We start from the raw sequence: 14,536 nt of genomic DNA on the forward strand, positions 1-14,536 counted from the left end.
GTATCTCATCATGGATCACCTCCTATATTAAGGCTTGCTATGATTTGGCCAGGCTACCAGCCTCTGCCCCTCATGGCCCACTCCGGAAGGGCCCAGGCTTCCTCAGCCACTTTCATTGCCCATGTGCCTATCTGGACATTTGCAGGGCGGCCATCTGTTCCTCAGTTCACACCTTTATTAACCATTATGCTTTAGTGCACCAGGCTAGGGATGATGTGGCCTTTGGTATGGGAGTACTACATTCCATTGTAAGTTAAGGCTCTGACCCCACCTCCAGGTTGGGAATCACCTACATGGAATGCACAGGAGCAATCACTTAAAGAAAAATTGGTTATCTACCTATCTTAACTGTTCTTCTAGATGTGTTGCTCATGTCCATTCCAAATCCCACCCACCTCCTCTTTGTTGGAGTTCATCAGCAAAAAGGAACTGAGGGGGTGATGGGCTGGCAGGGGTATATATGTGCACGTATACAGGTGCCACTCCAGGGGGTTCCCCTGCTGGCCCAAAAGCTACTACTGAGGAAAAAAACCTTTCAACAATTTGTGCACGCTACATGGAACAGACATGAACAACGAATCTCGACAAAGAGTTACAAGAGGTAGGTTACCATTTTTCTTTGCAGTCAACATTAGATGCTCTTTAAATGAAATCTGAGATTCTAGACAAAACAAAATTTGCTGGAAGTGTAAATTCATTGGGTTTTAATGCCTCCAAGTGTCTGGTGTTATATTACAGATATAACTCGAATACTCACTGACATTGGTAGAATAATGGGTTAAAGTTATTACTAAGATTTCATCTGCCTAGATTTGAAATTCAGAGTCCATTTTGGTCAGTCAAATCCCAACCTATGTCCTACTGTATATACTTCACTTTTTCTTTTGTGTGTATGATGCAGACAACTAACTATATGAAGAGATACTGGAAAGGACATATGTGCACCATATCTAATGATTATGTCAAGAGCAGTATTGATTTATTTCCATCTGATTTTTTATGGGAAAAAGCTCTTGGAGTCATGTGTAATTTCTTGATAAAATTCTTTAAAAAATCCCCCCCCCTTTTTTTTGCCTTAAGTGCAGTTAATGAGAACTTTGGTCATAAAAAGAAAACAATTACTTCAGTTTAAGCAAAGTGTAGCATTGCTCTGCTTTGTAACTGTACATGCCTTGTGAGAACAAAGTCTGTTCTTGCACTTGTATGAAGTAGTAAGCCTGGTCTTCATTTTTCCTATTGCAAAACATTTGTATTTAAAATCACACTGTCTGACTTCTTTGATAGGATGTAGGAAGGAAAAGGACTTTGGATTTTGTAGAACCAATGTTTTTAGCGCATATCCTATCCTGAAGGTACACCCTCTCTGGCCCCATCCAATTTGAACTTCTTAAAAATGTTGTTGGTGATCTCTCTCTAACCATATTTAATTTTTAAAAATTAAAATGAAATGCCCCCTTACATTCCAGCTAATGTTTAGAATTAGTATTGCAAATATAAGGCCCATTATGAAACAGGTTATGCCTATAGACCAATGAAATGAATTGCAAATCAGAGTTGTGGTGGGGTGGTTTTTTGGGGGGGGGGAGAATGTTAGGGTTCACTTAATTCACTCAATGAAAGACTAAAATAATGGAGAAATGTAGGCAATTGGAAATTAGAAATAAGACTTAACCCTACTAACCATTAACTTTAGTCAGCCAACTACTTAGTCAAGTGGTTTTCAACCTGGGAATCTGCAGATTATGTCTAAGATTACCAAAGGAGTCCACGCCTCTATTTGAAATATTTTATGAGTCCACAAGTAAAAAAAGATGGAAAAACGCTGATCTAGTTGAAATTGTTTGGATAATAGCTTTTTTCCACTTGGAAAAATTGCCATCAATCTTTGTCTCCTTTGAAAACCGTAACAGTGGAACTTTCCTGATTCTCTCACTTTACAGTTCTTACCAAAATGAGTGTCCTTGTTTTTTTTGTCCTGCATTGGTGTACAAGTCTGAAATTTGAATAGCTCATGGATAATATTTAATTTTAATAGGACTGGCTCAAAGCTAAGCCGTGTTAGGATTTTGCTCCAACTATAAGAAATAAAATTGTCACGTATATCTTATACAAGTAGGATTTTTACTTACGTTTTTACTTCTGTTTCATTTGTGGCAGTAACTACATGTAATGCTACTTTTTAATATTAAATATATTGCAAGAGTTCTCAAATATATTTTCTATTCCCATGTTTGAATGTTATGGTTAACTTATTTCTTGTGTGTGTCTTTGTAGAAGTGTGTCTTAGAGGGACCTGAAAGAGGAAAGGGCCTTGTGGACCAACTTGGCATTTACTTGAACAAGTACTAATGAATCAAGGGATTGAATGTAGACTGTTGAATTAGCCTTGTGTAAATAGTAAAGAAAGTTTACCAACCAAGGCATAAAAAAATCTACTTTCCTCATCTTTACTATGATTAAAAACACTTGCAAATAGATTAACAGAATTCACAAAGGCTGACTTCAAATTATCTGGGAAGTTTAATTTTTGAATGGTCAGACTCCCTTTTAATGACACTACTTTACTAATTTTTTTAATTGCACATATGTTCATTGCTCGTGAAAGATGATGGATTCACAAGAGTAGGCAACTGAAATCCCTGTTCAGAACAAGTACTATACAGGCAATGGCTCAAGAGTCTCTCCTGGCTCTCTCTCTCTCCCTCCTTCATCCACCCAGAGCATCTCAGCAATTTTATGGAGTGACTAAGGAATCACGTTAGTTCATGGTCCACTCAGTCCTTGGCTTCTCTGAGATTGCCATTTATAAAGATACCAGTAGCAATGCAGTTGTTTGTTTGTATGTTGTTTTGGGGAGAGGGTGTGTGGGGTGGTTTTGTGTGGGGTGGGTTTTTTTTTTTGATTTTTTTGTTTTTGGTCTTTTGTCTGCATCTTGTTCTGAGGAATGGGCTAGGGTAATCTATAGTTAAAATGAGAGAGGTTTTGATTTTAATAGACAATATTGCTTACTTATTCTAGATCGGTTAGAGCCCATTTTCCATTCCCCACTTTGTAACTGATTTTCTTTTTTCCTCAGTTGTAAAATGGATATACTTCAGGATACTGACACTAAATGTTCATAAAGTGTCTTAAAGTGCTATGTAAGAGCAAAGTATTAGTGGTTTTTTAAAAATAAATGTACCTTCTTCTTCGAGTGATTGCTCATGTGCATTCCAATATAGGGGTGTGTGCGCAGCATACACGCACCGTAAGAAGCTTTTACCTCAGCAGTACCCTTAGGGCCAGCAGGGGAGTCCCCTGGAGTGGCGCCGGTATATTGGCCCATATATACCCCTGCTGGCCCTCTCGCGCACTTGGTTCCTTCTTACCGCCATGACGGGTTGTTGGAACAACCCTCAGCTCCTCACTGAGATCATTGTCTTCATTGTTCTTCTCTTTCTTTTAGTTAATCTTCAGCTAAGTACCTGCAAATTAAGTTACAGACTTTTCCTTGTGTTTTCTTTGACTGCACCCCGCAGCCCTGTGGTAAGGCATGCCTGGTCTGCAAGGCTTTAAGCCCTGCAAAAAGTGCACTAGGCCTATGCCGTGTGGAAATCCACATTCCTCGTGCTTAAAGTGTCTGAGAGAAACACACCTTACAGAAGCCTGTAAAATTTGCAAGGCGTTTAAGCCCAGGACTAAGCGCGAACGGGAGTTCCTCCTTAAGATCCTCCTAATGGAGGTGGCACTTCGGCTGGCACTGGCCTCTGCACCAGCCTTCCACAGCGCGCCAGCCTCGGTGTGCGATGGCTCTGTGCATTGCGCCTCTCTGGCACCGCAGAGAGTCTGGCACCACTCTCAATCGCCGGAACCGCAGAAGAAGAGGTGGCCACCAGGGGTCAGTCCCCGCCTAGGCGGGCGCCCTATAGTGGGGCACACAGTGCCGACAAGCCCGGAGCCCGGGTCTTCTAGGTCGGGCAGGCACTCCTCCTAGCAAAGGAACATTAGCCCTTCAGAGGACTTCCCAGGTCCATCCACACCAGAGGCCTTGGAGACAGCAAGGGTCCTCATAGAGTCATCCTCCTCTTCTCCTCCCACCCTGGCAGCCTCCAGGCGGCACAGGGACACTCAGCACCGCTCCCCTTCCAGGGCGCCCAAAGACCCGGTGCATGAGGGCAGGCAGCATCACCCAACCCCTACGGCACCAGCCACTGAGGCACCAGTACCCCTGGTACCATCCCAGTACATGGCATCATCGCCCAGCGCTGCCGCCGATCCAGGGCCCACTGGCACCTACCTCCATGCGGGACTCCAGTGCAGCCATGCCTCCTCTACCACCTCAGCACCACAGCAAGCCAGAGTCCATGTCCCAGTGCATTGTGGCAAACCCCCGCCTTCATTCCCCCAACCGACAAGCATGCAGAAAGGAGGTACTTTGTCCCCCAAGAGGGTAACGAACACCTCTTTTCTCAGCCGCCCCCAGGCTCTTTGGAGGTGCAAGCTGTCAATCAAAGAGAGAGACCAGGGCAGCCTGCTGCCACCCCTAAGAATAGGGAGGCCAAAAAGACTGACCTACTGGGCAGGAAGGTCTACGCATCTGGGGGCATCCAATACCTCATTGCCAACCAGCAAGTCCTCTTATCCTGTTACGCCTTCAACATCTGGGTGCCGATGGACAAATTTACAAACTTGCTCCCCAGAGACTCCTGTTCGGAGTATAAGGCTCTCCACAAAGAGGGGAAAGCAATCTCCAGAGCGGCTCTCCAAGTGGCTCTCGATGTGGCCGATGCCGCAGCTCAGGTGATGGCCACCGGGGTGGTCCTGTGCCATAGCTCATGGCTCCAGGGCTCTGGGGTGCCACTGGAGCTCCAAAACACCATTCAGGACCTCCCTTTTGAGGGCCCCTCACTTTTTGGAGCAGACTGACCAGTGGCTTCATGGCCTAAAAGATACCAGGGCGATGCTAAAATCCTTGGGCTTGCACACCCTGGCCACCCAGAAGCATTCATACTCGAATAGGAATGTTCCTAGTGTGCCTCCCCAGGGCCCATGCCCCGACTTCGCCCGACGTAGGGGCAGGAGTGTCAGTGGCAGGAACAACAGGTGCCGGCTGCGCCCAGCTGCAGATAACAATCAGGGGCCCTCTAACAAACTCCTGGGCCCCTGTCAGGGTTTTTGATGGCACCCCTGAGGGCATCTTACCAGTCTCCCCTCTAATTTTCCGGGACCGTTTATCACACTTCCTTCAGATCTTGTGGTCTGTTACATTGGACTGATGGGTGCTGGAGATAGTGGAAAGTGGTTATGTAATCCCTTTTCACTCTTCCCCCTCCTGCCTAACCCCGTACCACATCCTTTTTCAGGTACCCCTCTCACGAGCCTCTGCTTCAAGAGGAAGTCCAACGTCTCCTTATGGTAGGGGTGGTGGAACGCGTTCCCCCTGAGTTTTGGGACGGGGTTCTAATCCTGCTACTTTCTGGTCCCAAAGGCAAAAGGGGGCCTCTGTCCCATCCTGGACCTCAGAGCCCTCATTTCCTTTATTGCCAAAGCAAAATTCAGAATGGTGATTCTGGCATTTATAATTCCCTCATTAGCCCCTGGAGACTGGTACGCTACCCTCGACTTGAAAGGTGCTTACTTCCACATTTCAATCGCCCTCCACCATCGCAGGTTCCTCCAATTTTCTCTGGGCCTGGACCACTACCAATTCACCGCTCTCTCCTTTGGTATTTCCATGGCCTCTCGGGTCTTCACCAAATGCATGTCGGTGGTGGCCGCCGTGCTCAAGAAAAGGGGCGTCCAGATGTTCCCCTACCTAGACGATTGGCTCCTGAGGTGGAACTCAGAGACTCAGAAGAAAGACCACATCACCATAGTCCGCACGCTCTTCGACGACTTAGGCCTCCTGCTAAATCTGGACAAATCAAACCTAACTCCTACCCCAATAATAGAGTTTGTGGGTGCCACCCTGGACTCTGTCAGCGAGGGCTTCTCTACACAACTCTCAGTTCCTCACAATAGAGACGGCAGTCAGGGCGCTCTAGAATTTTCCAGTGACCACTGCCCGGACCTGGATGCATCTCCTGGGCCTCATGGCAGCCTGCAGTTATGTAGTGCAGCACACCAGACTGCGCATGTGCCCATTACAGATGTGGTTGTCGCGAGTCCACAACCTGTCCGCTCGCTCATGGGACAGAGTGCTGACGGTTTCCGGCCCCGTCCTCCTTGCGCTGGACTGGTGGATCCACCAGGCAGAGGTCTGTGCAGGAGTCCCGTTCTCCAGATCAATGCCATCCATCCGCCTGGTAACAGATGCGTCGGACATGGGCTGGGGAGCCCACTTAGGAGACCTACACACGCAAGGTATGTGGTCTGTGAACAAGATCTCCCTGCATATAAACATCAGGGAGCTCCGGGCAGTCCGACTGGCTTGTGCAGTTTTCCTTCCCCACCTCAGGGGCAAGTCTGTCCTCATTCTGTCAGACAACACGACAGCGGTGGCGTATCTAAACAGGCAGGGCGGGGCTCATTCTCCTCGCCTGTGCTTTGAAGTGATTCGCCTGTGGGACCTCTGCTTCGGGGCGGATATCTGCCCAATGGCCTTGTACCTCCCGGGTTCCCAAAACGTCCTGGCAGACAGGCTGAGCAGATCCTTTGTGGGACACGAATGGACCCTGAGGTGGGATGTAGCTCAATCTGTCTTCCATGCATGGGGGTCTCCTCATCTAGACCTATTCACCACAGGACAGAACAAGAAGTGGCCATGGTTCTGCTCCCTCATGGGGCAGTGTTCCCTGGGAGATGCTCTCCTCCTCCCCTAGCCGCAGGCCCTGCTGTATGCCTTCCCACCATTCCTGCTAATTCACAGGGTTCTCCTTAGAGTGCGGGAATTCAGGGCATCCCTGATTCTAATTGCCCCAGCATGGCCCAGGCAACACTGGTTTTTCAACCCTTCTCAACCTGTCATGCGAGAGACCCATGACTCTCCCGCTGCTCCCGGACCTGATATCTCAGGACTCGGGCAGGTTCTGCCACCCGGACTTGCATTTGCTGCACTTGACAGCGTGGAAGCTCTGTGGTTGACAGCGGAGGAGCTTCAGTGCTCAGAACGGGTTCAGGAAGTCCTGCTGGGTAGCCAGAAGCCCTCCACTAGGACCACTTGCTAAGTAGAAGCGGGTCTGCATCTGGGCATCCCAGATGGGGGTGCACCCAAGGCAGGCTACAGTCCCACTTTCCAAACTCATGGGACCCCCGTTCGAACCGTTAGCAATGTGTTCTCTCCTATACCTATCATATAAGGTGTCTCTTCTGGTGGCACTCGCATCAGCTAGGAGAGTATCCGAACTCAGGGCACTTAACTTGGATCTCCCCTACATGGTGTTTTTCAAAGACAAGGTTAGACTCCGCCCCCACCCCGCCTTTCTGCCCAAGATAGTGTCCTCTTTCCACACCTCCCAGGATATTTTCCTGCTTGTCTTTTACCCCAAGGCGCACGCGTCTGGGGAAAAAACAGGCTTTTCACACTTTGGATGTGTGTAGAGCATTAGCCTTTTATTTAGACAGGACACAACCATTCAGGAAGTCACCACAATTCTTTGTGGCCATTGCGGAATGGGTGAGGGGCCAACCCGTGTCCTTCTAGCGGATCTCCTCCTGGATAACTGCTTGTATCAAGGAGGGCTATGCCCTGGCGGGGGTACCGGCTCCACCCCTTAGAGCGCACTCCACGAGAGCCGTGGTAGCCTCCACCACTTTCGTGGCCCAGGTTCCCATCTTGGACATCTGCAGAGCCACTACATGGTCGTCTGTCCATACCTTTGCCAATCACTATGCGCTAACACATCAAGCTAGGGAAGTCGCTGCCTTGGGCAGGGCCGTCCTCCACTCCTCTGTGGCTTCAACATCCAGCCCTCCTCTAAAGGTTCTGCTTTGGAGTCACCTATATTGGAATGCACATGAGCAATCACTCGAAGAAAGAACGATTACTTCATAACTGTGATTCTTCTAGATGTGTTGCTCATGTCCATTCCAAATCCCACCCCTGCTGCCCTCTCTCCGGAGTATTCTGGTAAGAAGGAACAGAGTGGGTGAGGGGGACAGCAGGGGTATATATGGGCCAATATACCGGCGCCACTCCAGGGGGCTCCTCTGCTGTCCCTAAGGGTACTGCTGAGGGAAAAGCTTCCGACTATGCGTGCATGCTGCGTTGCACACACCTATATTGGAATGGACATGAGCAGCACATCTTGAAGAATCACAGTTACGAGGTAAGTAACTGTTCTTTCTGAAAAGTAACTGCAGGTGTAAGTGAAATTAGTTTAGTGCTTTAGTCTCATTCAAATTTAAATCTTCTAAAGATACATCAATAATCTTAATTTGTATAGCATTTGGTTGATACACTTGAATTTACATCGTATCTTCATCATACTAGTCATGTTTGTGGTAGTACTATTACTAGAGTTTACTTTAAACGTGTTGCTTAGAGAAAATTAAATACAAAGTCTATTGAAATATCTTTGAATTTCCTTTTTTGGGATTTGAAAACAAACCATCAATATTAAATTTGCATTGTGTCCTTGTCATTCTATTGTCGGTAATAGTTTGGATGTAAACAGTAACTCTATTATCCCTGAAATGTTTTAAACACATTAGACAAATTTCTAGAGAGGCAAGCATCTTTAAAACACAAGAACGTGAGGATATTGAGAGTAATCAAGTGAGTTATACTAGATATTGAATGAAAATGTTTCTACTTCCCTTGGTTGAGAAACTGTTTAAAATTTTACCATAGAGGTTTTTGCAAAGGGCCTGGCCTTCCTCATAATCTGTAAATTGTGGTAATAGGAATTTTCCATGGTGTGACAATCAACAGCTTTTTCTTGATAGCCATTTTTAATTCATTAAGAATGAAGCAGTTATTGGCTAGCAGCACTTGCTCCCAGTAATATTTGCAGCTTGTGAGATTGATTTCAGTGACATGTACTAGCACTATTCTGTTTGGAAACCTTGTCTATTCTAGGTTTATTTTCTGAAAAACTTCCCATCATTGCTAATGTCAAATTCAGCTCCAACAGTGTTGTTAATAGTGGGAGCTCTGGTGTTGGCAAGATGCTAGAGGCTGTCTGGACTTTGGACAGACAGCTGGTGCACTGGTATAAATACCAGGATTTTTTTCTGAAAACACCAGTATGTAGATAATCAAAAGAAGCAACCTTTGTAAGGAGCATGTGGTGAGGCTTGGGAGGGAAGGAGGGAGGGACGGGTTGTCAGATATCTAGCAATAGTTCTGTTATCACAGTCCATAGCCATTTGTAGTTTAGGAAATGCCACTGTAAGTCTTGTTATAAATTAATAGAAATTGGTACTGATTTTATGATAGAATTAAAAGAGGACCTATTTTTATGTATTTTCACATACCAAAATAGTATTTTTGTAGATGTCTTATTAATCATTTCGGATTCCAGGGATAGCATGTAAAGATTAGTAAGCGTTTAAACTAGGGATGTAAAAGGTTAACCAATGAACTGGTAAGCATCACCCTTAATGGGTGATACTTACTGGTTTGATTAACTGGTTGGGGCTGGAGCAGCTCCCTGACCACTATGGGTAGGGGCTGCTCCAGCCATCCAGGGTAGCCCTTTGTCTGCGGCATGCCCAGGTGCGTTGCAGGTGGGGCTGCTCCAGCATGACCACAGTGAGGTGAAGGGACCACTCCAGCTGGGGTGGAGTGACCCGCCCCCCCCTTAACTGGTTAACCATTAAGCATGAAGTAAATTTTCGGTTCAGTTCATTAGCCAATTACACAGGATTTCACATCCCTCATTAAAACTATATCTACAGGTGTATCTGAACTTCAGAAGCCAAGTTGAGATGGGATAGATTCTGATCCTATAATGGGATTATTTATAAGAGCAAAAATTGGTATTGTTCAGACAGTTCTGGGTGTTTTGGTGACTTCTTAGTTGTTGAAAGAAAAACCTAGAATCCTGAAATGGGCTCTGGCTAAGTAAAGTCATCTTAATAGGCAAACATACGTGCTGATTACAATCTTTATTGACCTCTTTAGTTGCTTGTAAACCACTCAAATCAAATTCAGAAATATGGAAAATGGAGTAGCAGTGATCCCCAATGTGTTCTTGAACAGAGAACTCTTTTCAGAGTCCCATTTCAATATTCTACACTTGAAACTTCTCTGTGAAAACAGAGGGGTCTAAAAGCTTAGGCTATGTCTACACTACCAGGTTATTTCAAAATAAGCTTATTCCTCTTCACAAGCAGGAGTTATTTTGAAATAAGCCCATTATTTTGAAAAAACAGGCTTCATAGTGTGGATGACCACCTTGTAGTTTTGAAATAACTCCCCAGTGTAGACATGTCCTTAGTGTGTGTGCGCGCGCGCCAGTCTTCCCTGTAAACTGTGAGCTTGTGTGGTGTCGCTCAAGAAAGATTCAAATGCCACCAAGCTGATTAGCAGAGTACCCACACCTAGGTTTTGTTTCTACTGTTGGTGCACATTCACACATGCTTCATGGCATATAAAATTTATTCTGCACATTGATAGAAAAGATTAGAGGAGACATTGGTGTGAAAAATATCATTGAACGTGTAACCAGTTCACTTCCTTGCTGTTGGATGTAAATGTAAGAAAACTGCTATAGATTGATTTAAGAGAAGTCTCTCAAAAAAACAAAATTCCTTCAAGCCCTGATTTATCACCTTCCAGATGAGCTAGAATCCATATTCACAAAATAACGTATTGTATTTGTAAGAGCTTTGACACAGTAGGTAAATGATCTAAATGGAAATACATTTTTAAAGTTGTCCCCAGGTGCTGCTTGAGTAGACGTTTTCTTTTCAGTAGTCATTGCATCAACTCTTCTGTTGAGTGTTCACTTTAAAGTTTGACAACATTTAGTTTTCACAGCCCACTTCATTTTCAGAACAAACCAGACAGAAAATGTACTAGTCTTTCTTAAGAAATGGTGACAGCGCTTTATGTTCCATGATGTGGGTGAAGTGAGAATATATTACTGAGAATTAAAAGTGCAGCGCTTGATGAGACAAAACATATTTTGACTTAAATTTCTTTTCCCCTTATTACTTTCTTTTTCAATAGAAACTATGTTCCAACTTCCTGTCAACAACCTTGGCAGTTTAAGAAAAGCCCGGAAAACTGTGAAAAAAATACTTAGTGACATTGGTTTGGAATACTGTAAAGAACACATAGAAGTAAGTATCTGATGTAGCTTTCTGGTTAGAATTGAGGCACTTTGAATCAATCTTCAGCTAATGTAATATTTCTTACTGAGATTTAATAAAAATGTTGTGTTAGCTACCACGACATCAGATGGGGAGGGATCCTTATATTTCTCTGATAAACCTTTAAGGATCTTCAGTTTTACCCTGTCATTTTACCACCAGATTCTGTTAGAATGCATACCATGTAGAAGAGTCATTCTTGAAAGGTTACTAAGGTTAGCAGCTTTTATGTAAGGATGTGAAAGATTAACCAGTAAGCATTACCCTAAATGGTTCTAGTTAACCAGTGGGGCTAGAGCTGCTTCTCTCCCGCTGTGGGCAGCGGGCTGCTCCAGCCCCTCGGGCCCACCACAGATGGGGGCTGTTTTAGGTGTTGGAGGCTGCCTCTGTTTGCGGTGGGCTGGGGGGGGAGGCATGCAGGCAGGGGGCTGCTCCAGCCCAACAGGGGCCAGTGGGCACTGCAGCCCAGCCGGAACATGCCCCTTCTCTCCCCTGCCATTGGTTAACTGGTTAAACTTCACATTTAACCATTTAACCAATTAAATGAGATTTTACATCCCTACTTTTAAGCCTTATCTAGTATTGGATTTAAAGGTATAACATAAGCTTGAGTGCTTATCAACATCTTTTAAAAACAAGGTGCATTGTTAGGTTTTAACTTGACTGGTTTGACATGTATTGAAGACAGTGGGTGTGCTTTGTCTTTGCTAGACTTTTAAATAAGGTTAGCAGATGCTGTCTGTTGTAGTAAAATGACTCCTTTAAATTCTAGCCTAGACATGGCCTAGGAGCCTGCTACGCTGGAGGCCAAGAGATGAACTGAGATTTGTACATGTATTTCAGTGCAGGACAATAGGTTACCATGTTACAAGACGGCTTTGTCTACACTGCCAATAAAATGATAAAACTTTTATTTGTCTCTCCAAAAGACAAAAGTGCAAACGACTCATTGTCGTATAAGATTGGAAGTATTTTGTCACGGAAAGTGGCAACAAATTTACAGTGCCTGGCTTGACAGAGCTTTGTCACTAAAAACTCTGTAGGGTAGACAAAGCCCCAAGACATATTCTGCTATTAGTTACTGACAAACTTTAAGATACCCTCTTTTCTTCAAGTCAGTACCATGTACAATCCTCTTTCCATTCCTCTGCAGCTCTTTAGCACCCCATGGATTATAGCAGGTGTGGGAAACCTTTTTTGGGGGGTCTGGGGCTGCTGACCCACAGAAAAATCAGTCAGTGGCGCACAAAAGTGAGAAGAAAAAAAACACCTCACTGATGTGGCCCTCAAATGAGAAGCAAGAAGATACTTCACACATCACAGCCTGGGGGGGCTAGGCTAGTAGATTTGGGGGGGGGGGCAAGGGTCTGGGGTAAAGCCAAAAATGAGGGGTTTGGTGTGTGGGAGGGGTCTGCTGGGAAGCAGGCTTGGGGTATGGGAAGGAAAGATGCAGAATTGGGTTGCAGATTGCTGGGTCTGGGAGGGTGGTAGTGTGCAGGAGTGGGATGGAGGAGCACTTACCTGGCTCAGCTCCCTGGGTATTCATGGCTCCGTGTCCCTTGCCACTTCCAGGCACTGCCCTGTGCCCTCTCTCCACCCCACTGCTCCTATTGGCCGCTGGTATGGCCAATTGAAGTGCCATGGGAAAAGCTTCCAGGCAGTGCTTTGCTGTGCTGCTGTTTTCCCAGCTTTGGGGGGAGGGGGAGAGCAGCGGTGTGCAGAGCCACTTCCTCTCCCCACCAAGCAGGGCCCATGGGTTGGATCTAGCCCCAGGCTTGCCTGAATCCAGCCTATGAGGCTTGTGGTTCCCCCACACAGTGGGAAGCTGGGGAGTGTGTGGGAGGGTGTAGGGTTGGAGCACCAACACTGCTCCCTGATGCTGTGCAGGAGCCCCAAGCTTCAGAGCCAGATCCAGGCAAACTGGGGCCACATTTAGATTATAGCCACCCCTGGATTATAGTCGTCTTTGCTTTGTTCTTGTTCTAAACTAGCTCCTCTTCTTTGTGTCATTGTTCTAGTTCATTTCCAAAGAAAATGAGTGTGTGTCTTTTTGTTTGGGATAAATTGCTTTGAATAAGTGTGGGTTGAATAATGTACTTCAGGGTAACATTTTCATTTTAAAAGTGATTTAGGCTTTGAGGGGCCTGAGTTGACTTTGTCAGAATTTGGGCTTCAGAGTATCTTAGATTCTTTCAAAAATGGGTTTTAAGGTGCTTTTAAAAACTTCTCTTAAGTCCCCATGCTAGAATTTTTTAAAAATTGAAGCTTATGCCCATATTGAAACACCTGATTTCTTTAAAATGTTGAATCTTCAGTGTTCAACTAAGTGGGAACCATCAGGTGAACACTTCTGAAAAACACTTGCGAGGAGCCCCCTGCCACTACAATGAGTGCTGAGTGGCAGCAGCCCCTGTTGGGGGTGGGAGGGTAAGCTCCTGGACCTGGTGGGAGCCAGAACTAAGCGGGGCTGCCTGCCCGCATGGCTCCTAATACACTTTAAATGCAGAGCCACAGCAGGAGTAGATCCCAGACCCAGTGTGAGCCAGAACTAAGCTGGGCTGCTGGCCAGCCTGCTAAAAAATTAACTGGCAAAGGAGGAGGGAAATGTGTGTAGTCTATAGCATTAACTGATAAGCTTTTGCTTATCGGTTAATCAACTATACTATTACATCCCTACTTGGGTTAATGATCTCTTGTACTATTTGTAGTTAGTGTTTGGTGGACAGAGGGCTGTACGGGTATCTTCATAAGTAATTAATAGGTAAGTCAGTTTTTGTTTTTGATGTTTCTCTGTCTTCCCATCCGCCCTTTTCCAGGATTTTAAACAGTTTGAACCTAATGACTTTTATTTGAAAAACACTACATGGGAAGATGTAGGATTGTGGGATCCATCGCTTACAAAAAATCAGGTTAGTAATGGCTCCACATAATCTCACTCAGACAGATCCTGAAGGCAGTAACTTTCAAATGGTGTATGGCACAAATGATGGTTTTTGTAGTATTTTACTTAAAAGATTATTAGAATAGTGCTTTTGTTATACAAGGAACAATCCTAGGCTCAATTGGGATAAACGGATGCTGAGCCAAGTAGTTATTTGAATTAGAAATTGCACTGTTCAGAAACTTAAGTACCTGTTTATTTTTGCAGTTTATGACAAACTTGAGTTAAAAAAAAAGTTGCCATCCTGTTTTTCCAGCTCCACACAAGCTCACCATCCCTCCAGTTAAAAATATAACTATTTGTACCTACTACTACTAAAAGATTTGCTTTACCTCTCCTAATTCAGTTCCACCATCT

At 45.1% G+C, this 14,536-nt stretch overlaps 1 protein-coding gene across 12 annotated transcripts in view; it reads left to right on the forward strand.

Annotated features, from left to right (window-relative positions):
• Positions 1-14,536, forward strand: part of ADNP (activity dependent neuroprotector homeobox) — a 64,117-nt gene that overhangs the window by 43,451 nt on the left and 6,130 nt on the right. For all 12 annotated transcript variants that reach the window (XM_089769677.1, XM_075901194.2, XM_075901195.2 and 9 more), the window contains 2 exons: positions 11,096-11,208; positions 14,055-14,147. In XM_089769677.1, coding sequence (XP_089625803.1) covers positions 11,096-11,208; positions 14,055-14,147 — 206 coding nt within the window. The remainder of the gene's footprint in view (positions 1-11,095; positions 11,209-14,054; positions 14,148-14,536) is intronic.

This window comes from Pelodiscus sinensis, chromosome 17 (genome assembly GCF_052426305.1).
Source record: "Pelodiscus sinensis isolate ZL-2025 chromosome 17, ASM5242630v1, whole genome shotgun sequence".
NCBI classification, from domain to species: Eukaryota; Metazoa; Chordata; order Testudines; family Trionychidae; genus Pelodiscus; species Pelodiscus sinensis.